This window comes from Theobroma cacao, chromosome 10, assembly GCF_000208745.1.
Source record: "Theobroma cacao cultivar B97-61/B2 chromosome 10, Criollo_cocoa_genome_V2, whole genome shotgun sequence".
Taxonomy (NCBI): Eukaryota; Viridiplantae; Streptophyta; class Magnoliopsida; order Malvales; family Malvaceae; genus Theobroma; species Theobroma cacao.
Window position 1 is genome coordinate 1,188,689 of NC_030859.1, and position 27,566 is coordinate 1,216,254.

General features: G+C 36.4%; 5 protein-coding genes across 6 annotated transcripts; 3 read left to right on the forward strand and 2 right to left on the reverse strand.

Moving 5' to 3' along the window:
• On the reverse strand, window positions 3,131-5,824 carry LOC18585914 (syntaxin-31). The gene is made up of 6 exons (XM_018129360.1): window positions 5,602-5,824; window positions 4,932-5,182; window positions 4,666-4,811; window positions 4,285-4,323; window positions 3,800-3,997; window positions 3,131-3,598 (listed from the first exon to the last, which is right to left on the reverse strand). The coding sequence occupies exons 1-6, from the start codon at window positions 5,822-5,824 to the stop codon at window positions 3,439-3,441; spliced, it is 1,017 nt and encodes a 338-aa protein (XP_017984849.1). The 3' UTR covers window positions 3,131-3,438.
• Window positions 6,197-8,172, forward strand: LOC18585915 (60S acidic ribosomal protein P0). The gene is made up of 4 exons (XM_018129361.1): window positions 6,197-6,663; window positions 6,759-6,827; window positions 7,308-7,406; window positions 7,512-8,172. Exons 1-4 carry the CDS (start codon window positions 6,406-6,408, stop codon window positions 8,046-8,048), a joined length of 963 nt encoding a protein of 320 aa, XP_017984850.1. The 5' UTR covers window positions 6,197-6,405; the 3' UTR covers window positions 8,049-8,172.
• On the forward strand, window positions 15,748-17,895 carry LOC18585916 (nematode resistance protein-like HSPRO2). The gene has a single exon (XM_007008991.2). The coding sequence runs from the start codon at window positions 15,826-15,828 to the stop codon at window positions 17,254-17,256; it is 1,431 nt and encodes a 476-aa protein (XP_007009053.2). The 5' UTR covers window positions 15,748-15,825; the 3' UTR covers window positions 17,257-17,895.
• Window positions 19,007-22,226, forward strand: LOC18585917. The gene is made up of 2 exons (XM_018128680.1): window positions 19,007-21,351; window positions 21,655-22,226. The coding sequence occupies exons 1-2, from the start codon at window positions 20,216-20,218 to the stop codon at window positions 21,908-21,910; spliced, it is 1,392 nt and encodes a 463-aa protein (XP_017984169.1). The 5' UTR covers window positions 19,007-20,215; the 3' UTR covers window positions 21,911-22,226.
• Window positions 23,055-26,800, reverse strand: LOC18585918 (glycosyltransferase family 64 protein C4). 2 transcript variants are annotated; one of them, XM_007008993.2, is made up of 5 exons: window positions 26,320-26,799; window positions 25,301-25,697; window positions 24,432-24,592; window positions 24,257-24,327; window positions 23,055-23,501 (listed from the first exon to the last, which is right to left on the reverse strand). In XM_007008993.2, exons 1-5 carry the CDS (start codon window positions 26,526-26,528, stop codon window positions 23,341-23,343), a joined length of 999 nt encoding a protein of 332 aa, XP_007009055.1. In that variant the 5' UTR covers window positions 26,529-26,799; the 3' UTR covers window positions 23,055-23,340. The 2 variants fall into 2 exon arrangements, with proteins under 2 accessions (XP_007009055.1, XP_007009056.1); XM_007008994.2 differs by lacking the exon at window positions 23,055-23,501 and adding an exon at window positions 23,531-23,875 and having other exon boundaries at window positions 26,320-26,800.

Sequence of the window (27,566 nt, forward strand, 5' to 3'; positions counted from 1 at the left end):
AATTTTTCCTTGAAGAAGTAGGGAATCTGAGATTATGTGATCATCAAAAGTCCAATCTGTCTTGAGATTTTTGTCAGGTTTCCAACATATAATCCAACTTTGCAAGAAGCTTTTAGTAATTTATACTGGGCTCTTAAAGAAAGATTTCTTGTATATTTCTATGGTTTTTTCTAATGTTTTTAAGGCCATCCTGGCTATAAAGAAGCAGGATTTTTTCTTGTTCAACTATGCAAAAGACACCTGGAAAATGAAGATTCGTACCATGTTCAGCTGTTCTGCTTCCACCATTTGGCTGATACTTCAAACATTCAAAGACCAACTCATTGTTGCACCAAAATCAAAGAAATGGCCACACTTACGCATGGAAAAAACAAAGCAGGCAAAGAACATCAATTGATTGAAAATCCTTGACAAATCCATTATCATTCTTCCACTCAACAAGCTCACATGCCCAATACAAACAGCAAAACCACCAAATTCATCCCCCTCCCCCTCTGCATATCTCTTTCTTACACTATAAATGTTACGTGGGAGAGCTTTTGTCTATGATTTGTCTGTTTAGGAGGGAATCTTGGTGCATCTTTGTCAACCATTGTGTAAGGCTTGAGTTCCTTTGGCCTAATAGTGGAGAAATTTCCAGAGTGTCCCTTTGCTTGTCAGTCTTTTCAATGACCACCTCCCAGTCTTCCACCCTCTACCAAATCTATCATTGGAACATGAAGATTTGAAGATGTTTCTGCTGTGTCTGCCATTACTGGATTTTTCTTGTTCTCAATTGAGTCTTGAGAGGAAAGCAGGCACGAAAATAAAGCCAAATAAACTTAATCACTTGCAACTTGGAACTTCATTCATTCCCCAAGATTCACTTTTACCATCAAATGTTGCTATAAGCCTATAACTTTTTTTTTTCTATTCTGCTTAATAAGAAACCAAGTAACACCATCTCTTTTATCTTCTTTTTTTGCCCCTTTCAATAGTAATAATTGGTGTAAGTCAATTGAGTTTGTCTAGCATAATCAGGAACATTTGAAAAAGGAAACAACCTGGTCCAGTCACTCAGGAAAAGAAGCAACTAATACCCCCAAGCATTTGTTTTTGCTTCACTTTACCAAAACAGGTAGGCAGTGCTTGACATTTATAGCTCGGAAGTCCCCTAGATATGAAAAAAATTGTCATCTGATTGTGCCCCATTAAAGAGCAAGCAAGGAAGCATAGAGGTGCTTGAATCCAAAATTTTACTCCCAACTTTATCAGTCTGGATGCCAGATAGGTTGCAGCATATAATTCTGCAACGGGAAAACTCCAAATTCTATCTGAATTTTTCATCTTCCATGACAGTTAACAAAGGGTTTTTATTGCGTGGTGCTTTCACGTCTCAATCTTGGGGTGTGCTTCCTTGCTGCACACATACTCAATTATAATTGTCAATGCAAATTATTAGCCTGAAAAGAGGGTAATCAAGGATAAAGAGATAGAGATCAAGAGGACAAAAAGCTGTAAGGTTTGGCAGCCAACAGGGAAAAGCTTTGCAAAAAAAAAAAAAAACACACACACACACACATACACACCACTTTTAACCTATTCAGAAATTTCGTAAGAAAGAAGAATCTTAAGCAATGTGGAAGTGTCTTATCCTGATTCCTACCAGTGATAATGAACTTCAGAGTGCAAAAGAAAAGGAAAAGTTTGGTTCATTTCTTTTTCCTCCCACACCCCACCTTTACATGTTATATCAACTTTTCCTTCCCTCTATCTCCAGCTTTTCATTTATTTCTATCTTGTAGCCTGTAATCTAAGTCATCCCCTTCCTGTCTAACCTGCCTCCAAGAAAAAACAGATCTTCCATTCTCCAAAAGTGAAACAAACTTCAGCCTTATTAAAATATCTCTGATGTGGTTCCCAATCCTTATTTTCAGATATATTGGTCAAAACCCACATTTTCTGCTACCTTTAATTTCATCAATATGTATCACTTAATCGTTTAAAAATTAATACTTTGCAGAGGAAAGATCTCATGTTTTCAGGATAGGTTGCCACTTGGTATCAAAAAGTTTAGTTGTTCCTGATGCATACAAAGGCAGTCAAAAGTCTGTCCTGACCTGTCCTCTGGATTCTTTCATTCTCTAATTTCCCACTTGTTTTCTTTAACAAATACTTTTGTGAGTCAGAATGATTGTGGCAAACAATAGATTTAAGAATTCTAGGGGATTTGAAAAAGAAGATTCTGAGCAAAAGGCTTGCATCAGATAACTTAGTGGGATTCGCCCACCATGTGTTACAATCTCTCTGTTTAGCTTTTTTAATCTGCAAAATGTAGTTTCGTAGTAATCTTGGATTGACAAATTCCATTCTCTATGAACACCCAAATATGGTATGCGAACTTATGATATAAAAAAGCAACTTGTTGGTAGAAACAACCATCCTTATGAACAGAAGAATATAGGATCTACCTCATGCTCATCCTTAAATCGAAGGAATCAACTATAAAAACAGACATTTAATCCATAGTTCATAGTGAAATCAATGATCAAGATCCACACTGTTTGCATAAGAAGTCTCATGCCAGTGAAGTTGTTGACTAGAGATTGAGAAGAGAAGGGAGAGACAGGGTAAAAAAAACTATTCCTTTCATAAACCTGCACAAGTAAAACAGTGTCTTTTTGGCGCTTAGTTGCTTCTATCACAGCACCCCCACTGGTCTCAAGGGTTAGAACAATATTCCTTCTAAGGTCAGGCAACCCACATGGTTGAAGGATGAACGATCAACAAGTTTCCAGGAAACCTTATATCCGATGACCCGAATTACTTCTATAGCAGGACATGTGCTTCAATGCCCATTTTTCTTGCCCTGGGACTTGGACAAAAGGCTTTTACTTCGCAGCCATAAGACTTAAATGGATAAAACATAAACATAACGATGCAGACTCCGAGTTGGAATCCTCTAACTTGGGTGGACAGGTGTTGGCTTCTTTCACTGGCAGTAGGGCCTGATGCCAGCCTGTACATCTTGAAGCCCACTAATCAATGAGCAGAGCACTAAGATCATTCCAGGGCTTCAAACCTACTATCGGTTATCACAGTGCAAATTCATCTGGATTTGAAATACAAAAGATAACATGAAAGATAGAAGAAGCAAAAAAAATCATTTTGAATTATAATTGCATGACTTGATATCAATTAATCATTTTTTGCAAATTACAACAACCTCTTAATGCACAAAATGGGTTTTCAACATGGTTACAAGCAATAAGGTATGTTGTAGTTATGTTTCTCTCAACACAACTAGAAGCCTGCATCTTTTATACAAGCTAGGGCCATCCGAAAATAATGGCAATGCCAATTGAATATACAGAATGAATATGACAAAGTAAGCTATACATGGATGTCAACTCCATGCAACAACAAGAAGGGATATATTGGAATCTCAAGTTATCACATTCAAGCCACAAAGATAATGAAGACCACCAGGAAAAAGACGATTGCAATGAATATCTTGATTAAAAGCCATCTATTGGATGATATTTGGTTAAGATGCCTCAGAAGAGCATTGCGAGCACCTTCAACATTAGCTAATGATTGATCCATGTCCTCATCAATCCTGCTCACAAGTCACAAAACCAGGCAGATTCTGTAAACAACTCAAAATACCTAATTTCATATAACAAACACTTCAAAATAAAGATGTGCCCAGAGAAATGACATACTTATTTAGTTTATTGTCACTTTTGATGGAAATAGCAACTTTCCAGATCTAAAAATGAAAAGAAACTAGCAAAAAGTATGGGCAAAAGCAGCAGACCTGATAGCTAGTTCTCCTTGCTGTGCAACCATTGTAGCCAGATGTGTAAAGATCCCACTAAGTTCTGAAATTGTAGATTCAACATTTTGAAGAGCAACTGCCCTACTTTGTGAGTAGTGCTCTTGCCTGGGAACTACCTGCTGCAACATGGACATTTCCATGTGGTGGGAAGGTGTTCCATCCACAGCTGGCCTTCGTCTGTTTTGGTCAATAAAAGATGTAATAGAGAAAAATGACTATTAATGAAGTGCAAATGAAACAACAATGAGGCCCATAGATATAGAAGAAACAGGCATGAGTTTGGGATATACCTACATATAAAGAAAATTTTCAATCCTAATGCATAGTAAAACCACAGTGAATAGGTACTTATGGGTCTAAATTTCATAAGATGACATAACGATATGACCGATCAGTAGAAAACATGATTTATGGGAAAAGTATAAACCACAAACTTTAATCAAACACAACATAACATAACACACCTGAGTTGGCTGCCAGCTTGAACTCCATTTGGTGGCAGTCTGGTTATAAAGTAAAGGTAGACATTAGTCAAACAGCAAGAGTAGTAATGGTTTTTCAGTTAAAGGAAAACATAAAGAGAGATCAGTGTGTATTGATGAGACTATCTACAACTGTGCTAGATGCTACTCAAAATTGATTAAATTATTAGCGCAGCAACAGTCTAGCACACCAAATGTATTATAAATACCAGATTCCTTAGATTCATAGAAATAATAGCCTGGAAACACTTGATCCTGCCTCCTGCACATGAAGACAGGATAATAACCAAGACAGTAGACGCCTATTGGATGTTTATTTATATCTACTAAATAATACTGCACCAAGAAATGCAGAGTACCCACCCTGACTGTGGTAAACTCCCAGAGGCAGTTGAAGAACTTGACCAAGGAGGTGGCTCAGTCACAGATTCTGTTTGACGCTGAAATGGGTTCTCTCTCGATGCATTTTTAGAAAATATCTGTTTCCTGTTTTCGTGAGCCTTGATATTCTGCATAACCACAACACATTCCAAAAAATAAATAAATAAATAAGCAACCTAAGAGCAACAATGAAGGGTTATTAGTTCTTAATACTCAATAAACAACTATAATTCTAATGTAGCACAAACCTCAGTTCTTGCAGTTAAAACATCTTGAAGATGCTTCGTAGCACCCATTAACTTGCCCTTCAAATCATCACAAACCGTCGTCGAGTGAACAACTCTATCCTCGGAATAATTTCCATCTGCAATCTCCATGTTTTGAAGTGTTTGCAAATCCGAAAGTGCCATATTCAATGCCGTAATATCACTCTTTATCAAAGCAGTTAATTCCTGTATTTCCATAATCGGATCGTCGAACATGGATGACCTTTTTGCCACTACAACAATCACATTAAAACATCAAGATAACAGTATTTCAAAATTACCACTGCAAAATCAGCTACTAATCTGATTCTTTCCTTTAGGAAAAAAAAAGACATTTATTCCATTAATTAAATTTTAAACAACTACAAGGAAATATCTTTAGCACTTAAATAAATTAAATTTTAATTCCCAATAGTAAAATCAAGATTAACATTTTACTTAGCACACTAATTATACATATTTACCAAAAAAAAACACCTTTTTATTCCATTTTACAAAATTTAAACAACTAAAAGGAAATATATTTAGCACTTAAATTAACCAAATTTTAATTCCCAATAGCAACAATCCAAGTAAATATTAAGCCAAAAAAATGAATAAATCATTAAATAAAAGAAATTCAGATAAACAAACAATTAAAAAAAAAGCTTACATTTGGCAAGTCTAACGATTTTTTGAGAGGTTTCATGGATACCCGATCCGATTAGGGAAGCCTTCTTATTGAACTCGGATCTGGAAGAGAGAGGAGGAGGCGGTTTGGAAACGTGGTCGTTTTGGAGATGACTATCATTGACGGATGAGATCCCTCCGATCTTTTGAAGCGTTTGGAGTAGTGATCGGAACTCGGCTGTCCGATCTCTGTACGGGGAGGTCATCGAGGAAAACGCTGCCGTTTAAGGTGGCGCGAAAGGGGAAGTTCGGTTGTCGGAGAGGGGAATGTTAACGTAGGAATTGGAGGGAAAGATTGCCGGAGAGAAACAAAACAAAGTGTTCGCGGTGGTTTTTTGGTCGTTTTAGTGGGGTCTTCAGTTGCTAACTTTGTCCAATGATGTTTCGCCACGTAACACGCTGAATATGGCCCGCCTTCTAACCGGGCATATTTCTTTTTGGGCTCAAAACAGATGAAGCCCAAAAAAACCCATAATTCAAGAACCCGACCCAAGCCAATCAGATGGTCGGAACAAATCTCACCCGTCCGATCTAGGTCATAACCCAAAACCCTAATTTCTGCTCTATAAAGCAACTGTAACCCATTTCTCCACTTTCACCTGCCTCCCAATCGCTCTAGGGTTTATCTCTCTCTTCACTCTTTCTTCACTCCCAAATCCACCGGAGGTTAAAGAGACGGCACTGTTTCGCTGTCCGCCTTGACCGAGCAACCCGCTTCGTCTTGGCCCTCGATTTTGCCCACTGTAAAATTTTGTATCTTTACTCCTAACTCTTCTTCCTTCCCGAAATGGCGGTGAAACCCTCCAAGGCCGACAAGAAGATCGCGTACGACGCTAAGCTATGCCAGCTATTAGACGAGTACACCCAGATCCTGATCGCGGCTGCCGACAACGTGGGTTCGAACCAGCTCCAGAACATCCGCAAAGGTCTCCGTGGTGACTCTGTTGTTCTCATGGGTAAGAATACCATGATGAAAAGGTCCATTAGGATGCACGCTGAGAAGACCGGGAATACGGCTTTCCTTAACCTCATCCCTTTGCTCCAGGTACTTTTAAGTTTAACTATTTGTTGTAATTTGTTTTTGGTTTTTAGTGTTTGACAGATAAAGTAAGCGTCTTTGCCTGTTATTTATTGAAACAGGGAAATGTGGGATTGATCTTTACTAAGGGTGACTTGAAGGAAGTTAGCGAGGAGGTTGCCAAGTACAAGGTGGGTAATTGTTATTCGATAAATGGAAGTTGGAATACTTGAAACTAGAACTATTTTATCAGTTCTTTTTTATGATGATTTAAATAGTAATTAGTAGATAGATGAAAATTTTGCTTTATAATCTAAAGAACATGTGAACTTGTTTAATTTTGTTCAGTCATAGGAGTATATATGATTAGATTATATTTGTTAATATAGTTTACTTCTGTTTTAGAACCCGCATTACATTGCTGCTTAGGGAAAGGCATGCAAGGAAAAACTATTTATTGGCTTGACAATAGATTAGTTACCATTCTCTTTGTTGCGTCCAATTCCATGTTCTTTTTTAGAAGTCATGTCTCAAATTTTAAATGATTCTGTTACTATATTGTTGTTGGTGTTTTAAGTTTAGTGTTTTTTGATGTATAGTTGATTCTTGCTATTTGTTTTGCGTTTTTGCTCAAAATGCTTGGACTTAATTTTATCTTTCTTTATGAATAGGTTGGAGCCCCTGCTCGTGTTGGTCTGGTTGCACCTATTGATGTTGTTGTCCCACCTGGCAACACCGGGCTTGATCCATCACAGACCTCCTTCTTCCAGGTACCGATATTTTTCTGGTAGTAATGTTGTTCTTTTATCTGATTTTTGGTGCTCCTTGTTAAAGGATTTGTTGGATTCTTTTATCGTATTTCTGTTATATTTTAGGTGCTCAATATTCCTACCAAGATTAACAAGGGTACTGTCGAAATTATCACCCCTGTGGAGCTTATCAAGAAAGGTGACAAGGTTGGGTCTTCTGAGGCTGCACTTCTGGCCAAGCTTGGAATTAGGCCCTTCTCATATGGTCTTGTTGTCCTGTCTGTTTATGACAATGGCTCAGTCTTTAGCCCTGAGGTATTGGATCTTACTGAGGATGACCTGGTTGAGAAATTTGCTGCTGGTGTCTCCATGGTTACTGCATTGTCCCTTGCCATCTCATACCCAACCCTTGCTGCTGCACCACACATGTTCATCAATGCCTACAAGAATGTCTTGGCTCTTGCTATTGCGACAGAGTATTCATTCCCACAGGCTGACAAAGTGAAGGAATACTTGGCGGATCCAAGTAAGTTTGCAGTTGCTGCCGCCCCTGTTGCAGCTGATGCTGGTGCTGCCCCTGCTGCCGCTGCTGCTGTGGAGGAGAAGAAACCAGAACCTGAAGAAGAGTCTGATGACGATATGGGATTCAGTCTCTTTGACTAAGTTCTTTATCATCAACTGCTTGGATTTGTTTTGCTTAGTTTCTTTTTTATGTGTACTTTGATTTGTTAATGTTTGGAGAATTCATAAGTTTATGAACGTTTTAATTTAGTTTTATTGTCTGTTATATCTCAGTTTGCATTTCGAATTATGCTCCCAAATCCATCATTTAAACACACAGTCCCAAACCCATCATTTAAACACAGTCCCAAATCCATCATTTTGGTCATTAGAAACATAGGGAATGTTATGTGAATTGATATATGAGATCTCCTATTTGATGACAAGGTTCCCTGCAGCATTTTCAATTTGATGTAAAGCTAAAACTGGTTTATGTGCATGGGGAACTTCCATGGAAAAAGAGGAGGACAAGTTTGGTCTTATCCCAATCTCATTTTCTCCAAGAATGAGATGTGACCTTACGCCCTTATCCCTAACTCCACAATAGGATGTTGGACCTTTCCCCTTTTATATCCAAAGGACTCACTATTCAAACATGATTGAAAAAAGAAATACACAATGTAAGAAAGACGAGAATTTCTAATTGACTCAAATAATCCTGAGATAACAAAACTTAGCCTGTGGCAAAGCCTGAATGGAAGAAGCACTATGAACACAATATTTGGGTACCCTTTACACTCAAGGTTAGTGTCTCAAGTCTTGCACGTGAAATTTGATGTTGAAATCTATTTATAGCTCATTGCTAAACAATTGTAGAGTCACTATCTGCTCTTCTCTGACAAGTTAGAACTTTGAAATAGAGGGTTTTCCAAACATTTCTTTATACTTTAAAATAAGAATTATTGACCCCAACAACTCAAATTCTGCTTGGTAATGATCTCTTGATAAATTCTTTCGTGGGGTAGATGAATTTTTGGAGCTGTCCCACAAGAATGATCCAAGATTTGTTTGTCTAATGCTGTGGTTTAACATTTTTGAACTAAAGTAAGGATTAGACCTTGTTCACATTCACTTTCCCCACCCCCCCTCTCTCTCTCTCTCTCGGGCTAGTTTCTTTGCCAAATGAGATCAGGCAGTGACAAAAAACTTACTGGGAGAAAGAGCTCGATCAAGGCAAAGGCAAAGGGATAAGATCCTGTCCCTTTCCCTTTTCAGATTCTTTCGGATTCGGATATGCTCTCTCCTCCATACCACAAGGAACTAAACGCAGTACCGTGTGTCATTGTTTTTGTCTGATTAAATTATAGGTATAAGCACTCAAACTGGGATTCTGCTTTCTTCTTTGGAAGCATGATTTTCCTTCCTTTAAGTAGCTAAGGATATGTTACATCTTTAGTCACATCCGATGGTAGGATTGGAGCCTTGGAGAATCTTTGCTTAATATCCTTCCAAGTGGTATGGATAAGTTTTATGTTTCATTAATTAACCAAATATTTATTATAAATTGATGGAATTAATTAGAAGGTACTTGGCAAGAAGTCATGACTTAAACGACTTGCTCAAGTTGTCCCAATATTCACTTTCCAAAAAAAAAAAAAAGTTGTCCCGATATTCAATCATACAAGAGGCCAAATGATTGATCACAAACTTTGATATCAACTTAGAGCTACACAAACATTAAATGTAGGGCAACAAAAGAAAATGATCCAAACCCAAATGATAGAGAATTTGTTTGAAATACAATAACACTTGAATCGGATTCAAAATTGTCTAAATCGTAATTTATTTATTCAGTTGACACATCTAAAACAAACTTTATAAACAATTGTGCCAATTACTTTTGTTCTTTTCTTTCCATATATTGAGGTTGTTTAGCACTATGAATTAGTTGCAAAAGTGGGTTCTTGAAAGTGTAGGAATATGATCTTGACAAGGAAAAAACTGGTCATTGATTTAGACCCCATGAATTAATCTTTGATTTCAAAATCACTTCAATGTTTTCAAGATATGGATTCACTTTAAATTCAAACTTGATATTCTATGGATTGTGATAGCTAGGGCAAACTTGATCCTAGAGGATAGAGCTCCAGCTAGCTCTTTTTTCTTAGGGAAAAAAAAATTAAGAAACAAAATTATGCCCCTTGATTCCTGGAAATTAAGTGTGTTAAAGTTCATAAAGTTCATGCATAATCCTTAAAAGATTAAGTGCATGCATATAAATCATGTCCCAAACCAATGAAAACACCCTAATTAGACAACACTAATTAAATTCATAATTACCTGATAACCCATAAAAAGGCTGCTGGCTAGGAGGATAAGGGTGGGCTCATCCTTTTGCCTAATTCTTTACTAACACTTGGGTCCCCCCCAAGGCAAATGGCAGCATTTCTTGCTTGAATGGCTATCCACTACAAAGACCATGTTGAAACAAGTTGGGAGACTGGTCGTACCAAGGTTTGGTTTGTTTTTTTGTTTATATATTAATTTGTCAAGGAGAATTTTCAATTCCTAATTAAATTAATCTTAATACAAGCAATTAACAATACCTATGACGCCGCCGGTCTTCGTCTTTATTTTTTATTGTTTTTAAAAAATTATTGGTGGGTTAGATGATTTTTCCACGTTGTTATCCTCCAACAAACAATGTTTAAAACTAATCAATTGTTTTGTATTGAATAATATGATGTAGGAATAGTTAAACCTAATGCTTTTGTCCTAAAGGTACTATTAATAAAGGTAAGTATCAACCTCAAATATTTACTTGTTCAAATATTTAAAATATTTTCAACTGTAAATAAATAAATTAAAACTTTTAATTTAGTACGACTTTTGATTTGACTTTATAATTTAAAATTAAAGTATTAATGATCTTATCCGCATTTTTTTTTATATTTTTGGTTTTTGACCCTTAATTTTCACCTAAATGGGTAGATTGAAAAGATGAAAGAACTATGCTTTATCTTTGTATTATACTATAAATGGATTAAAATAATGTTGCTTCAAAATAAGTATTTACATGAACTTGGAGAGATATGTTCAAAGATTAAAATACGTTTGTTTTTTTCAATTATTAAATTTTGAAATTACGCGGTCATTGAAATGAAAAATCAACCCTAAAATATAAAAATATATATGAATAGTTTGCCTGCTTTTGTAGTTTTAAGACAATTTCCATGAAAATCTCTTCTTTGAAAAGAAACCCTAATTGGAAGACTTAAGTCAACAATCAACAAGCCATGCAAAGTGCAATATTCAAATGAAGAAATTACCATTTGAATTCCCCTGAATATGCTAAACCCTTCTTCACTTTATTGTTCTTCTCTTGCTTTAACTTTTTGAGAATGAATTGGTTGGTGTGTATCAAATTAAAGAAGCCAAAAAGGTTAATGGATGATGATTAAATTTTTAACTTTAAATCGACAAAGAGATGTATATTTTTTGGATAAAGGAGACAAAAATGGCAACTAAATCAGACAATAATGATAAAGAAAATCGACAGAACAAGGAACACAAATCTCTTACATATTCCAAATGTTACCCCAATTCGATTTGATCATGCTGCTTTCTTTTTAGCTGTCTTTTTTTTGCTTTGGGTCTTTTCTTGATCACAATCTCTTATTTGTAATTTATCGGTATAACTTGATATTCGGTGTTTAATCTGATGATAAATTGCAAAATCGTATCTTTTATTAAAAATGTTAAAGGGTAAGTTATATATACAAATTTTTCGATGGAAAATGTTCAAAGCATACGTTTTAGGTGCATAGAATGATAGAATTAAGGTACACATCCATTGAATGTGAAGCAAATTTTCTTGGCAAACAAGAAGCTCTCCATACATATCCAGCTGCATGTGCTAGCTAGCAAGCATATAAAGAAAACCTTTCTCCCCATTCCTACAAAAACCAATGTGCTCAATATGCTGTGGTGAGCAATTGCTTACCCTTACAGCAAAGCATATTCAGGATAAGTGAATTACCCCTTTTTATTCTTCCCTATCTAAATTTGGAATGGGTTAAAATATATATATAAATATATATATATATATATATATATATATATTAAATAAAGAAAGAATAAAGAGAGAAGAAGAAGAAGTGGATAAATGAAGGGAAATGGGAGCAGTGCATTACAGTTCACATCGTGGTGCATGTTCTCTTTCACATGCCCCCTTGACATCAGCCTCGAAGCATGCTGCCTTTCTAGGAAACCTCCCTCATCCTAATGACCCTGACCCCAGCCCACCCTTCTAAGTCAAAAAACAACGGATTATTCTCCCTTACTGGATAATATTATTTTATTCTTATTTTCTTTCCAAACTTTTCATGCAAATTACGATCTAATGTGGGATTTTTAATATTTTCTTTTATTTGAATTCACGATGTTGTCGTTACAAGTTGATCACCTTACTTATTTTATTAATTAAAAATTTTAAACATGATATGATTATCATATCCAAATCAATTTTATAACACTTTATCACAAGATTATTATTTTTAAAAAAAAATTAATTTATTACTATATGTAATTCCACGCTTATAAACTTAAGACCCTCTTTTACACATTAATATGAAATTTCATATTATCTTGGTCGGATAAGGGCATTGTATTAGCAATCGTCAAATTATCAAACTATTAAGCATCTTATAAGATTAATTAATAAAAATTTTAAATTAAATGTAGTAATTGACTATTAATATGATAAATTTTAATATAGAGAAGATATTATACTTAATGTAAGGACTTTATTTAGTAATGGAATTAATCAAGGAGAAATAAGAGTATACTGTTTATCTAATTATCTTAGCCTTCAGAATTTGGCGGCTGGTCATAAATCAAAGGTTTAAATCCCGACGTGCAAGGCAATTAAATGCCACGTGGCGAGATCAGAAGCGCCTACTTGGCACCGCCAAATGAACCTGATAGGCAAGCCGTGGGAAGTGGAAGCCGACAGGTGAGAGTGGGGGGCGATACACGTGACGGACACGATGGATGTGGACCAATAAAATAGGGCCGCGTGTTACCTTCTGTGGGCGCTTGAATACAACAAGCGCGGCCGAGTTGGAGAGCATTAAGGCCGAGTCGGCTAGGGGGAAGAGCAATGAGAGAGTGACACGTATCTCCAATCAAAGGACTGTGCCTTTTCGGCGGGGTTGGGGCGGTAAACGCGGAGATTGAGTCCAATTAAGGGAAGCTTCTTTGGATATGGTTTGGGAGAGAAAGGTTGGAAGTTTTGCAACAAGACAAATTCCCAAATAAAAAATAAAAGAAAAAGAAAGAAGACTTATCCACAAAACATTTATTTCACAATTGATTGAACTAAAGGATCTGTCCATGTTTCGATTTTTCAAATAAAAATTTAAAATAATAAAAAATAGTTTCAATACCTAAGTTTTTATTGATAATAATTATCATAAGTTTACATTTAAACCACCTAAGATACTAACACTTATAAAATTTATACTCAAATAATGCATCAAATATAAATAATGACGGATTATGATTTTGCATAAGAGGGTAATTAAAATGTATTTATAAATTTATATATCTCAAAATTTATATAAATTTAATAATAAAAAAATTAAAAATTAAAAATTTAAAGAGTGTCAGTCGTCACAATCTTAACTTCATTATTGAATATAATTTTCTTGATCATGTGTATTTTTTAAGATGAAATGTAAGTAATTTTTTTATATATAAATATAACGCGTCTTCAAAATTTACGAAAAAAAAACTATTAGGTATACATTGCGGAGAATCAAAGTCCCTCAAGAACTTGCTAGAAAACCTATCATGTCAAACTTATTTAAACGTGCAACATTTGTTAACAATCAGCATCAGGCAATTGTTTGTATGGCTACCTTTAGAGATGTATTCAACACAAGAATATGAGAACATGTGCAAATACAAAGGGGTGGTTCTTACCATTTTCGTTTTCTTTTGGTAGTTGAACACTATTAGAATTAGAATATATGAAAGATTTTCTAATGTTTCTTGCAACTAAAGCAATATCCGATACTAAATGAAATAGATAGTTTTCTAAGGCAATGATCTTGATATATTCTTGATGAAAATCAACTCCATATATCTTCTCGTGACAAATCAATATCTAGCTATCCAAAATCGAATTTAATTAATTTATCAATTTTTTTTTGTATTTTCTATTATTCTCACGTTGATGTCAGGTTGAACCTTTCCGAAGAAATATATAAAGTCAATTATGTGGTAAAATAATATTAGAATTAATCCAATTTAGACTCAACTCATCCCAAGCACTTCTAGATAGAGACAAGCAAAATGAATGATAACATCGAGAGGATGTCGGATTGAGTGGGGAAAGTCATATTAAACGTTTTAAAAAAAATAAACAAAGATGTTTCACGATTTAAAAAAACTTATAAACGTGAATTACACATCTTATTAAGTTAACTTTTTGAGAAGAGAGCAATAATCTCGTGATAAGTTTTGATTGAATTTGTTTATTTATTAAAATTACTGAATGCAAAAATTGTCAATATTTTCCTAAAATGTCTTAATCCATACATACATACGTTTGATGTTTCCGAGTTGCAAACATGGAATTGGTGTTAAAACTTATTTGACTAAATTGGCTTCAATCAAAGCCCTTTCATAGCCGTTAATGGTTCTGACTTTTCATGACTGGTTCGGCGCAAATGTTAGATCGCTTCTGTTTCTTTGGGTGGCAGCTTTGGAGTTAATCAAGAGGGTGGGCTGCCGTCGTTGTCAAATTTCACCACCCCAACAAGTGGCTGGTAAATTTGAATAAGTTTCCCTAGAAGGCGGTGAACCGACAATGGCATGATCGTAAATAGTGCACAACGATGGGCATAAATGTGGATAAAGTCAGGTCCGATGGTAAGCGCTTGACATTTGACCCCCCTCGATGGGGAACACTGAGGAAGCATCCCATGAACTCCACAGGAATAATTGTTCGAATTTGGGAAGGGGTAAAGGATCAGCTACGGCACTACCTATTAATTTAATCGTACATTCCATTTTTATCAATTTCCTATTTTCCATGAAAAAGATGTTTCTTTTTTTTTAAAAAAAAAATTTCTCTAAATTCATCTTCTACAAAATTACGTGAATAAATGTACAAAATTATGAACTACTTATATCATAAATATTAGACCTTATTAAGATATTAATATAATTCAATTAATCAAGATTTTGCAATGAAAATTAAGGGTTTCTTTTTTATTTTTTACCTCACTCATATCTTACAATTAAATTATATTTGATACATAATCAATATATAACACCAATACACTTTCAGTGAATTATATATATTATCATCTTGTTTAATAAATAAGTTTAAAATTTGAAAACTCAACAAAACAAATACGAAAATTGTGATATTTCAAAAATACATGTAAAATTTTGTGAAGAAAATTGGGAGAACTAAGTGGCGGAAGATGATTGGTGGAGAGATGAGTGGATAAGCTAAGAAGCAATGTAGCTGATCAACTTGGCCAAGCGGACTTTGGTTGAACATTAGAAAACAGACAACGACCAAAGTCTCACTTGAACGGTTCCCTTCCACTTTTCCCAAACACCCCATGAGATTCCCAAGTTCGGTCTGAAAAAATATATTTTGGATAAGCTTCATTTATTTTCCAATTTTTTTAGTTACCTCCCCCCAAAAAAAAAATAATTTAAAAATTAAAATTTCAAATTTCTGTTTCTTCGTCAGGCCCAGCCCCACCCAATCCTTTCTTTCCACACGCCTTTTCTCCTGTTTGGCTTAATCGCCCGCCTTATAAATACCCCAATCTGTCTTCTCCCTTACAGTCAAGAAAATCCCAGAAATTGAAATCCCGGAAAAAAGAAAAGATAATCCCATTTTTTGTTCTGGAAAATGGTTGATTTAGATTGGAAAGCAAAGATGGTTTCTTCCGATATTCCGAACAAATCTGCGAAGCTGTCTAACAAGCTCCAAGTTTCGATTCCGACGTCGTTTCGTTTCTCGAATGTTTCGTCTCCGTTTTCGACTTCCGCTTCGGCTTCCTCGGATTACGACTATTATCTTCGGCTACCGGAGCTTAGGAAGTTATGGGAGACGAAGGAGTTTCCGGGTTGGCAAAACGAGTGCGTTTTGAAGCCAGCTTTGCACGCTTTGGAGATCACGTTCCGGTTTATTTCGATTGTTTTGTCGGATCCCAGGCCGTATTCGAATCGTCGGGAGTGGACGCGTAGGCTCGAGTCACTCACCACGAGTCAGATCGAACTCATCGCTTTGCTCTGTGAGGATGAAAACGAGGATAAAACCGCCGCGGGTACGGCGCCGATCGTCGATCTGACATCGTCGAATGGAGTTTTAGCTCGCGAGAGCAGCTCCACCGAGGTGTGGAAGATTCACGGAGAAGCGACGGTGGTGAGCCGGACCAGCGAAGCCAGCTTGTTGCCTCGATTAGCCACGTGGCAGAAATCCAAAGACGTCGCGCAGAAAATCCTCTACTCCATCGAGTGCGAGATGAGGCGGTGTCCGTACACTCTCGGTCTGGGAGAGCCGAACCTTTCCGGCAAACCGAACCTCGACTACGACGCCGTTTGCAGGCCGAACGAACTCCACGAGCTTAAAAAGAGTCCGTACGATCACATCGAGAACCACGAGAACGCGACGCTGTACACGACGCATCATATTCTCGAATCGTGGATCCAATCGGCGAAACAGGTGCTGAAACGCATTGCTTCGAGGATCGACGCCGAGAGCTTCGAAGCCGCCGCGAGCGACTGTTACCTGATGGAAAAAATCTGGAAGCTTCTGGCGGAAATCGAAGATCTCCACCTCCTGATGGACCCCGACGATTTCCTTCACCTGAAGAGCCAGTTACTGATAAAGTCCGTCAGCGAGACGGAGGCGTTCTGTTTCCGATCGAAGGGGTTGGTCGAAATAACGAGAATGTCCAAGGAGCTGAAACACAAGGTCCCGTTCATCCTCGGCGTCGAAGTGGATCCCAAGGGAGGTCCCAGGATTCAAGAAGCTGCGATGAGATTGTACGCGGAGAAACAGGAGGGTAGTAAGGTCTTTTTGGTACAAGCCCTGCAAGCCATCGAAGGAGCCTTGAAGCGGTTCTTTTACGGGTTCAAGCAAGTCCTGGTGGTAGTGATGGGGAGTTTGGAAGCGAAAGGGAACCGAGTCGTGGCGAGCTCCGACATGGGTGACTCGTTGAGTCAGATCTTCTTGGAGCCTACTTACTTCCCCAGCCTGGATGCGGCCAAGACTTTTTTGGGCGAGTTTTGGAGCCATGAACATGGTGGGTCTGGATGGACTCGGTGGAGGAAGTGATGACTCGGTACCAGTTCTTGGTTAAAGAGATAAATTACAGAAAAGAAAAACGATTAACAGAAAAAGGAGAGGGTAAAGATTAATTATTCTTTTGTAGTATTAAATGTTTGGGGGTCGATTATTGTTTGTATACTGGTAAATTTTTGTAAAATGGAAATCCCATGTTTGCCCACTAAATCCTTTCTCTATCCACTTCTTTTAATCCAATTCTCTGCTGAAACCTGGAACAATGGCAACCTGCAAAAAGGTTATGACAGTGACAGGATCCATAGATCGTTGGGTCGTGCATGGCTTTGCCCCGCTGCCAACTTTGGCATGTGAAAATCGTCAGCGGACAGGACATGGAAAACGAACTCCATCGAACTGCTACATGGGATAACAGTTGGAAACAGGACACCAATACTGTGGAAAAATTTATGATTCTTGGTCCAGATATGAGCCTGGTTTTTCCCCATTTGAGCTGCATGTGAAAGTCAGTGTATGCCATGAACCACCAAGGATCAGGATATGGGGACACATACATTTAATCTTGTGCTTGAATGCTGGTTTGTTGGGTGGTGGGCAATTCTAGGCATAGTTTCCACTGGCCCAAATTAGAAAAAAATTTAATATTTGATGCATCCTCGTGTTTAAATTCTATACATTATAACGAATTAAGCTTAGTATTTAACTGGATCACTCTAATTTGATCAAATTGAATATAAATATAAGAATACAAATGTGTAGAAATTTTGATAGCTGAAGAAATTTTAGTTATGCTGAATTGTTATCATTAGAATATAATTTTTTAATTAATAATTCTTTATAAAATAAATTATTAATTACGTAGTTAAATTGTGTATATTACATAAGTGAACGAGATATATTTATTTATAAACTTAATCCTATTCATGAACTGACTTTAAATAATTAATAGTATTGTATTGTATTATAACTCTAATTAAATAATTAATATATATATATATATATTGACAACTTTGATTTTAATATCATTAAAATATCAAAAGGTTTGGTAAAGTAAGATTTTCTTTCTTTTACTTTCTTGAATATATGTTTTGATTTTTTTTTTTTTGTCTATGTAAATCATAATCATGTCATCTGATAAGAAGCTGTTTAGATCCTTTGTGTTCTGTTTTGCTCTTTGGTATCGATTTTATGTTATTGTTTGCTTGCTTGGTGACGAAATTGCTCCAATACCTAACGGAAGAACAGGCTTTGTCTTTGATCAAACTAACTTGTACTTAACTTGCTATGAAAATTACCCAAAAAACAATAAAAATAAAATTCAAAGAAATCAAGCAAATAGAAAAATACAAATATTTATGTGGTTCGGCCTCTTACCTACATCCATAGAATGAAACTGTTTTTTTATTATTGAAAAATTAAAATATAATAAATTAATCTCTATGATTTTTTAAACCCACACTTTTTCTCAATAACTTCTCAAAAACACTCACCCAAACCACTCTAACTCCACCTAAAACAAAAGATAGAGTTACAATGTATCCATTCTCTAAAGCTCTCAAAGCATTACTTATAATTCTAAAATTTATAGATCCATTTTTATAATATAAAAGTTTAAAATAGAATGTGATTAACACTCGATATAAGTTAAGAAGTTTAAAATCATACAACTACTCAATATTATATACAAATAAAAATTTTAATCAAATAAGATATAGAATTCTAACCGACTTAAAACTCAACAAAACTCGTAGAAAAGTGCTGAATTCGTATGCCTCCAGGCTCCAGCTTTTCTTTCCGGGTCTAGATTTGTTTAACTACAGGACAAGTCTGAGTAAAAATTCACACTCCTGTGAGGCTAGTTTGACAGCTTCAAGACACCCAAACTGTCCCTTCCTTTCCAAGCAAATCTCGAAGTTTAGTTTGTCTCCAGGCGCCAGCTTTTTTTCCAGGATTGGATTGGTTTGGTTTAACTTCAGGACAAGTCTGAGAGTGCAATTCACACTCCTGTGAGTCTAGGGTTTTCCAAGCAAATCCCGAATTTAGTTTGTCACCAGGCTCCTTCTCGTTATTAGAAAACATCCCAAATTTTCCATGGTTTTCACTTGTCAGTCCAATGCATGGCCAGCAGCAACGTGTCTCTCTGATAGTTTTTGCCTACTCACCTTTTTCATAACGCCAAGTGTCATAGCAAAAAACCCAAAAACCAGTTTCCAATGCTTCTTCCTGCAATTTTATGGCACATGAATCGGACCTAAACCGCCTAAAGCTAAGCTAGTACACCTGATCATCGGATCTTTTTTCACCAAAAGCGAGCCATGGGGCTTTCACCTATCTCAGCAAACAATGTAGTTAAACCACGTGGGTCTAATGCCAACCAAAGAAAAGCTCTCGACCTTGGACAACCAGTAGAAAGGGGAAAGGAGTGGTGAAAGAGTTTTTGAATGATTCTTCCACTTCACAAGATGTGCCTTTTTTTGGAAAAAAAACCAAATTTGTTTTAGAATAAGCTATTTGTCAGAGCCTTTGCCTCTTTCAATGTTTGATGTGAACCAAAAGATTTTTAATTTTTTTTATTTTTTTCCCTTCCCCCCAAGCAAATATCCATATTCCGATAAGCTTTTCAATCTCCATTGTCAACTTTGTTTGATCCTTTGAAGGGTAAACTGTTCTTCTCCATGAAAATTGCTTTGTTTGGTGTGAAAGGGGTAGTACTGGAGGGAGACTGTGATTTGTTTTTCTTGACTTTTTAACAGCTTTGTTTTTGTTAGGATCTGACTTTTTCCGTTTAGATTTATATCAGATAGAAAACAAAAGTTTCAACCCTTTTAACACCTTTTCCCTTACACGGGCATCATGGGACTTTTGACCCAAGTTTTCCCTATTGCTTCCTCTTATTTATTAATGGTTTTGCCAGCTTCAACCCTTTCCTTGCTTTAACAGGGTTTCTCTGGTTGTTATCTTCTTATAGCAGATTGAGACCAGATTAAAGGGTATGGAGCTAAGTTTTGCACCAAAGAGTATGCAGATGTCAATGCTCAAACTCCTCCCAAAACCAGCCTCTTTCATCTCCTCTGTGTGGTTTGCAACTCATGGTGGACGCAGGCAACCTTTGGCCTATTGCTTGGTCCATCGTTCGACTCTTTTTAGCTCAAGAAAGTTTAGAGGACATAACCTGAAACTTGCTCGCTGTGTAAGATTCAATGATTTCTCCGATGGAGAATCGTCGGAATGGTTTGGAGGAGATTTTCAGCTTTTTGATTATACCGAAGATGAAGAAAACCATGAAGAGGAACCTGCCCCAGCAGTTTATGAAGAAAGTGGTGAGGAGGGCAAAGAGATGGAATTGTCAATGCAGCTTTTACCATCGAAGGTTGAGTTTCTCGAGCCTTATCTGCTTGGAATCAGGCCGGAGCCACCTTATTGGCCTGAGAGAGATGAGGTCAGCAGGATCAGCATTGAGCATAAAGCAAACAGTCTAGACATCCCCCTTTCTCTGAGGATCATAAAGAAGAAGCAAAGATGGAAAGAGGGTTTTGTGGATGCAGGGGAGTATGCATATTGCTCTGTGAAAAATGCTTTTTCGTCACTGGTGTTCATCATCAGAGAGCTACAGAACCACACATGGCAGATAAGAGAGAATCTACAGCCTGAAGACTTGCGGGTGATTCTGACTAAGATGCAAGGAGACTTGAATTCCATGTTTGTGTGGCTATTCCAACAAGTGTTCTCGAAAACACCCACACTTATGGTCTATTTGATGCTTCTTTTGGCCAATTTCTCTGTACATTCCATGGCTCCTCAACAACCAAGTACCACTCAAAAGGCTATTGCAGCAACCATGTCTCTTACAGAGGAAGAGAGTGAAGAAACATCCGGGAGTGGTTCTTCTACTTCACTGCAACATACTAGTGGAGAGCTAGATTTATGGAAGTCGATGGTGGAGGAGGCCGCAAGAATGCAGGGAGGACATCATCAGAAGATAAATATGCAGTTTAGACCAGATAACCATGAGGAGCTTGTCAAAAGGAACATCGTTTACCAGATGTGTATAGCTGAGGAGCCGACTAATCCTCTTCTGGTTGTAAATTATGCCCGGTTTCTTTACCTTGTTGCCCATGACCATGACAGGTAAAATTCCTGGTCCTCTTTATGTGATTCGAGTTTGTATTCAAGCTCTTTTCGTTCTCATGAATTCCTTATGAATGGTAGGACTATAGCTTGAATGCTAGGGATAAGTATATCATTCCTGCATATGCAAAAGAAGTTGAATGTTTAGAAATTGTGGGAGGATACCATGGCCTAATTCACTGGCAATCTAGTTCTTTGCCTTCTAGTATAGCAGATTACTAAACTGTCAGAGCTCTTACCGGCTTCAGAAAATGAAAATAGCTTGCTGATATTGTAGCTTCTGGTTCTTTTGGGATTATGCAGGGCAGAGGAGTGGTTCAAACGTGCTATTCAGATCGAACCACCAGACGCAGAGGCATTAGGTCAATACGCTGACTTCTTGTGGAAGGTGAGGAATGACCATTGGGAGGCAGAAGAAAGGTACCTGCAAGCAGTTGCAGCTGACCCTGAAAACCCTCATTATGCATCCAAGTATGCCGATTTCCTATGGAGCACTGGTGCTAAAGATATCTGTTTCCCTCTCAGCTCTCCTCATGACAGCTATAACAAGGTTTCTTAATCTAGTCGAAATAGGATTGATCATAAGAGCAATATGTTTTCCCCCTGGAATTTTTGTTCATCTGATCCTTCTGGCATTCGTGTATCGGATCAGACCAATACCCCAAAATATGTCACCTTATTAGCTATCAATGCAGTAAACTAAATATGTAAGAAAGAAACTCCCAAAAGAATTTGTTGCACAAATGTAGATGCATAGATTTGTAATGCTTTTGGAGCTAATTGGGATATAAACCTGGCATGATATCAAAGGCTTCTGCCAAGAAATTCCTTCTTGTTCTATATAAATATATGGGTTAATGTAGATGGACACTGTGGTAATGCTGAGTTTCGAAGTATTGTTCTTGGCCTGTACGGTCCAGCCATTGTCAGCTCAAACCTCCTAAAAGTAGCATCACACTCCAAAGCTTAACATAGATGAGTTACCATACAATCTCAAAATAATGAGAACTTAAACTGAAATTATTGCTAAAATCTTTAGCTCTAATTTATCCTGATGGATAGCTCAATAAGGATGGTTTCCTGACTAAGTTATCTTTTTGACATCGAACGACATGGTTCAAGTCAAAGGACAAGATTAATGGGAGGAAATTTAATGCGATTTTTTTGACAAAAAACCTAACGTTTTGATCGAGTTGATAAAAAAGGGTAAGTATTAATGTCGATAAGTTCGACAAAATTCACTACATCTATTAAGTCAGATATTTTGAACATATAATATAAACGGTGTTTTTGTCTGATATCAATTTGATTTTCGATTGAAAACTTGTTTTTTGGTTTACGAGACTTTAAAATTATTTGTAATTATCTACCTATCCATATCCGAGATTTGCGCTAATTAATTTAATATAAACAAAATATTTGTACCTTGAGGGTAATGGCAAGACTCTAGGGTTCACATGTGCAAAATTATTAAGATTAGCAACTTCATCTTTCACCATTGACAAGGAAACCCTTTTCCCTCATCCCGTGACTGAGCAAATTTACTTTGTTGCTTGAAAGGGGCAATGTCCCTATAACCAGATGATTTTTGCTGGCTATCACACCCTATAGCCAGACGGAAAGAGATCAAATGCCCTGACATCACCTCTGATGAGATTTTTATTTTCTGTGTTATCTAGCGAAATACAAAGATAGAAATACACTGATACGAATGCGAAGAACATCTCATAAGATCTCCAGAACCGGAGACGAAAAAAGACTTCAAGTAGTAATCTCCAATGGCGACTGCCATAGTTGTTAAGAGTACAAGAAAATCAAGGCTACAAGAGCAACAGGACCAAAAAAGCTGTATCCCCAAAACATATAAGCTATTTTCAATATTATACAACTCGAGACCAAAAACAAAAAAAGAGAGTTGGAATATCTCAACTGCTTACTGAGCTAAAAGAGTGGAAATTTTGAAATCGAAATGTGGTCGAATCTCCAGCATCACCAAAGCCAGACATTCCGGCTATCGACAGCCTTCATAGAAGTAGATACTAAGGGCATTCGACCAAACTCGGCGACAAATTTGTTAACACATTGAGTTCTCCTATCACTATGACCTCCCAAGCTGCTAATTCCAGTTGAACCAATCTCAAATATTTTACCTACAATTGGTGCAGAAGAATTTATTTAACATTATTAGGATATTGAAGCCTAAAAGGAAATATAACATGCAAAGCTTGTTCACAATTTAGTAAGCAACAAGCGGTTTATCATTAAAATTTTGAATCATAGAATGAATTCAATTCAAACCAGTTTGAAGATTAAATTTCTCTCCCCAACGAATGAAGTACAAGTTAGTCAGAGACAACTAAGGATGCATAATAAGGTAGCCATATCATCGATTGACATCTAAAGTCTAACGGCTTTAACTTCAAGTATCTGGAAGAGAGCACCCAAGAAAAGCATCTTTTTGAGAGATCAAACAGAACGAACATCATCACTTGCATACAGTTTTAGCATCTCCCTCATAGGACTTCTGATGAGCAATCTAACAGGAATGAGCAATCATGGCATGTCTGTAGGTTCAAAAATATAGTCTAACAGACCGTAGTTCTTATTGGCAAACATCATGTTTGTAATGTTCTCCATTTTATCCATTCGCTATTTTGCTTCTTTAAGTAGAAGTAAACTATGACTTGTCTCATGTCAACTCTGTCACAGCTGGCTATCAGTTAATATCCAGTTTTTTAACAAGGATTGCTGCTTCCTTGATGCCTGATGATAAGTGTTAACTTTCTTTCCTATCCTTTTTTCAAAGATTTTCATATGCATGCCTCCAATCATTTTCACATACAGAACATGAATGACAAAAGAGAACGAAAAATATATAATATGTTGAAGACTCCTTTAGATTTACCTTTCACCCATATGGGAGGAGCACCTGTTGCATTTGCAACAAGAAATGACATTGCAATATCTTCACAATTCCTGGTGAATCCAGCACAGGAGTTAGTATATTAATAAAACATGTAACATGCATAAAATGATGAAAACATTTAAAAAGCCTGCAATGGTAGTAAATAAAGAGGGACCTGTTCCTGGTTATGTATTCTTTAATCGATGCGGGCATCTCATCAGTGTAAAGTTTGAGATACTTTTTGTGGAAGAAGGCAGCCTTTGAGAGGATCATACTATATGTACCAGTCCACCAAACAGACCACCATCCACCATATATGTAATTATCCTTGCCTTTCTGCATAGAGATGAACATATGAAGAAGGTCTTTTTTTACTAATTACCATGTTTTACCATCCAGGAGGCTTATGATTGTCAAATTCATGCCAAAAAAGAAAAAAGGTTTCATGCATAATCTATACTAGTTCCAGAATTCAATCCATCAGTTGATACCACAAGTTATAAATGGTCTTTTGTAAAGTCTATAATCCAAGTAAAAGTTTCAATGAATTCTAAGCTTCATTTATAATCTCATCCATAAGACATAACGATATCAAGATCCTGAAAAAGCTACAAGCTTCGCTTTTTTTGTAGTTATTATAGTTTTTCCTTCCATTTATGGCAATGTGTACTATCAACAAGGCTATCAACAATGGAATTCATATGACTTCATGCAGATCTAGAGACATGGAAATTAACTGAAATGGCAACTTCAAGACCCAACACATTGAGCCACTTCAGTCAATCAGAAGCATGAGGTTAGACTTTTAGTCAATGCTTAAATGTTAAGTTACAGGAAATTTATCTTCTAAGACAGAGAACAATGACAACAAATACGAAGCTTGACACCAGAAATAGGCATATTTCTAATTACATGTCTGAAGTCTGAAGTTTATGACCATGAAACTTAACAAAGGAAACTGATAACAAGAGTTTACAGCAAGGCTAACATCGCAATCAACAGAAAAAATTATTAAAACTAAGAATTTGCAGGACAGCTGCATACCTTTTCATCCACCCAATGCATACGGGGCACATATCCCACCATTGTATCTGGGGCACTTTGCCATACAGTGAAAGCAAATTCTACTGAAGAGCAAGGAAATATAACATCATCATCGATCGAAAAAACAGCATCCGTCTTCAAATCTCTAATTTCTTTAAATCTGTTGTTCAAGCTATCTTCCTTATTGATATCAAATACCAACTGAACTCGGTGACCATTTCCTGAGTTCAATTGTATAGCATGGTTAAGAAATCTTTTAAGAGAATCCGATGGAGGATCAGGCTCACTCCACACAAGATGAATAGACTCGAGCCTAGGACATGACGCATAGTGAGAAATGGACTTCTTCAAGAGATCATATCGTTTCCAAGTGTTCATTACAATCGCATATCTTCCCCTGTACAACAAAAATACACAATCCAGCAACGAACATCACCACTTTATCATCAAATTTCATTTGCATCAAACTGACTTAAGTAGATTTCAAATTTCTATTTGAATATCAATCATCTCTAGATATTTTTAGTAACATTTTTAAGCTCAAATTGATTTAATTTGAGATCCTAAATATTTTCTTTAAAAATTTTGAAGATGTTAACTTTCCTAAACATAAACCTTCTGGCAATATTCTAATTAATATCCAAACATAATGAACACTCAACAAAGTTTAAAGCTTTTGAATTTTTACTTGAATGCCAATCATTTCTCAATGTCTTAGTAGAATTTTTAGCTGAAAACTGGTTTAGTCTCAGATCCTAATTGTTCTTATGGTTTAAAAGTGTTAACTTCCATAAATAAAAATCTTTTAACGATGCTTTTATTAATTAACCAAACTATCTGCAAATCTAATCAGATTTTAATTACACTCCTAATTTAGATATTAAGTTTATTAAGTTTCAAAAGAATCAAGCTTTATTTAACCTTGGAAAGCACTCAACGAATTCTAATGGAAGATTCACTAATTTATCTAATCTACACTTAAAGGTGAAAGTTCAGAGGAGATTAGTTGCGAAACGTACCGTGAAGAAGAAGAGCTGTGGAGCGAATCAACGTCATCGGTCCATCTCATAAAGGAAGAACTGTCGCGATTACGGTTCGCGACCGCGAGTAGAGTTAACGCGACGCAACCGCAGAGAAGGATCCTGATCTTCACCGATCCGAGCGTCGAGATCCCAACTTGACGTAACTTGAAAACCGTTCGACGGTTAACCGGTAAGCTGCCTCTCATCACCCTCTCTCTCTCTCTGTCTCTCTGTCTCTCTCTCTCTCTCTTTTCCTTTTCTCTTATTAGAAGAAAGACAAAAAAATGGACTTACTCGGTCGGAACTCCAGACGTGTGACTCTGGAATGGAGCCCGAGTCACGAAACGGACCGTTTCATCCCGTTACTATATAATTGTTATATATATTTTTTCGGTTCCGGAGAGGTGATGTGAAGGTACGGTTCTCGCCGGGAGGACGACGGCAGGAGGAAATGATGGACCGTGGTGAAGTGCAGGGGGTTAAGGGAGTAGATGCCCCTAGATGGATTTAAGTGAACACGTGGAGGAAGACTATTGGCTGAAATCAGTGAAACTTACAAAGTTTTTATTCTTTTATTTATTTTGGTAAATTTTTTCTTCTTCTTTTTTTTTCACATTTTTTTTATTTTAATTTGGTTTCATAAGTAAGAATAGTAATGGATTATTATGTTCTTTTCTATTTCGAGAAAAATTAAAGTCAAATTCAATTTTTTAAATAAAAAATACATGCCATTGTTATTTAGTCAAATGATTTTATATACTTATTATTAAATAATAATATTCACACGATGCTAATTAAAAAAATTATAAATTATTATATAAAAAATCGAAATTGAAATAATGTAATTATAAACTTTTATAAAAATTGATTAGTTTATAACGAAGTGACGGTAAACGACAGTCATTTTTTAATTTTTAATTTTTTATTATTATACTATAAAATTTAAAATATATAATGTGATTATATTTTAACAATTTCTGGTGTCGGTCACGGTTAGCAGTGACTGTTGAGACAATTTATAAAAGTCATAAAAATTGACTTAATGGATTGGACCACTGAATGTAACGTAAAAGCATGCGCCAAGAAATTCTATACGTTTAAGAGAAGAAAAAATATTTTAAAATTGGTCAGGCAGAAGGTGGGACCAACTATGAACAGCTGGAGGAGAGTTGCTTGCTTGGCAGAATTAATAAATTGCTGCTGCAGAAGACAATTTTGTTGATTTTGCTCTTTTTGGATGTGAA

What these genes read in the sequence shown, in the direction of transcription:
- LOC18585916 (XM_007008991.2), top strand. Translation starts at nt 15,826, where the DNA reads ATGGTTGATTTAGATTGGAAAGCAAAGATGGTTTCTTCCGATATTCCG.
- LOC18585915 (XM_018129361.1), top strand. Translation starts at nt 6,406, where the DNA reads ATGGCGGTGAAACCCTCCAAGGCCGACAAGAAGATCGCGTACGACGCT. An exon ending in AGGAGGTTGCCAAGTACAAG is followed by an intron (nt 6,828 to 7,307) that starts GTGGGTAATTGT and finishes CTTTATGAATAG; the next exon opens with GTTGGAGCCCCTGCTCGTGT. An exon ending in CACAGACCTCCTTCTTCCAG is followed by an intron (nt 7,407 to 7,511) that starts GTACCGATATTT and finishes GTTATATTTTAG; the next exon opens with GTGCTCAATATTCCTACCAA.
- LOC18585917 (XM_018128680.1), top strand. Translation starts at nt 20,216, where the DNA reads ATGGAGCTAAGTTTTGCACCAAAGAGTATGCAGATGTCAATGCTCAAA. An exon ending in GTTGCCCATGACCATGACAG is followed by an intron (nt 21,352 to 21,654) that starts GTAAAATTCCTG and finishes GGGATTATGCAG; the next exon opens with GGCAGAGGAGTGGTTCAAAC.
- LOC18585914 (XM_018129360.1), bottom strand. Translation starts at nt 5,824, where the DNA reads ATGACCTCCCCGTACAGAGATCGGACAGCCGAGTTCCGATCACTACTC. An exon ending in TTTTAACTGCAAGAACTGAG is followed by an intron (nt 4,812 to 4,931) that starts GTTTGTGCTACA and finishes GTGGTTATGCAG; the next exon opens with AATATCAAGGCTCACGAAAA. An exon ending in GGGAGTTTACCACAGTCAGG is followed by an intron (nt 4,324 to 4,665) that starts GTGGGTACTCTG and finishes CTTTATAACCAG; the next exon opens with ACTGCCACCAAATGGAGTTC.
- LOC18585918 (XM_007008993.2), bottom strand. Translation starts at nt 26,528, where the DNA reads ATGAGAGGCAGCTTACCGGTTAACCGTCGAACGGTTTTCAAGTTACGT. An exon ending in CACAGCTCTTCTTCTTCACG is followed by an intron (nt 25,698 to 26,319) that starts GTACGTTTCGCA and finishes TTTGTTGTACAG; the next exon opens with GGGAAGATATGCGATTGTAA. An exon ending in TCCTCCCATATGGGTGAAAG is followed by an intron (nt 23,502 to 24,256) that starts GTAAATCTAAAG and finishes CACCAATTGTAG; the next exon opens with GTAAAATATTTGAGATTGGT.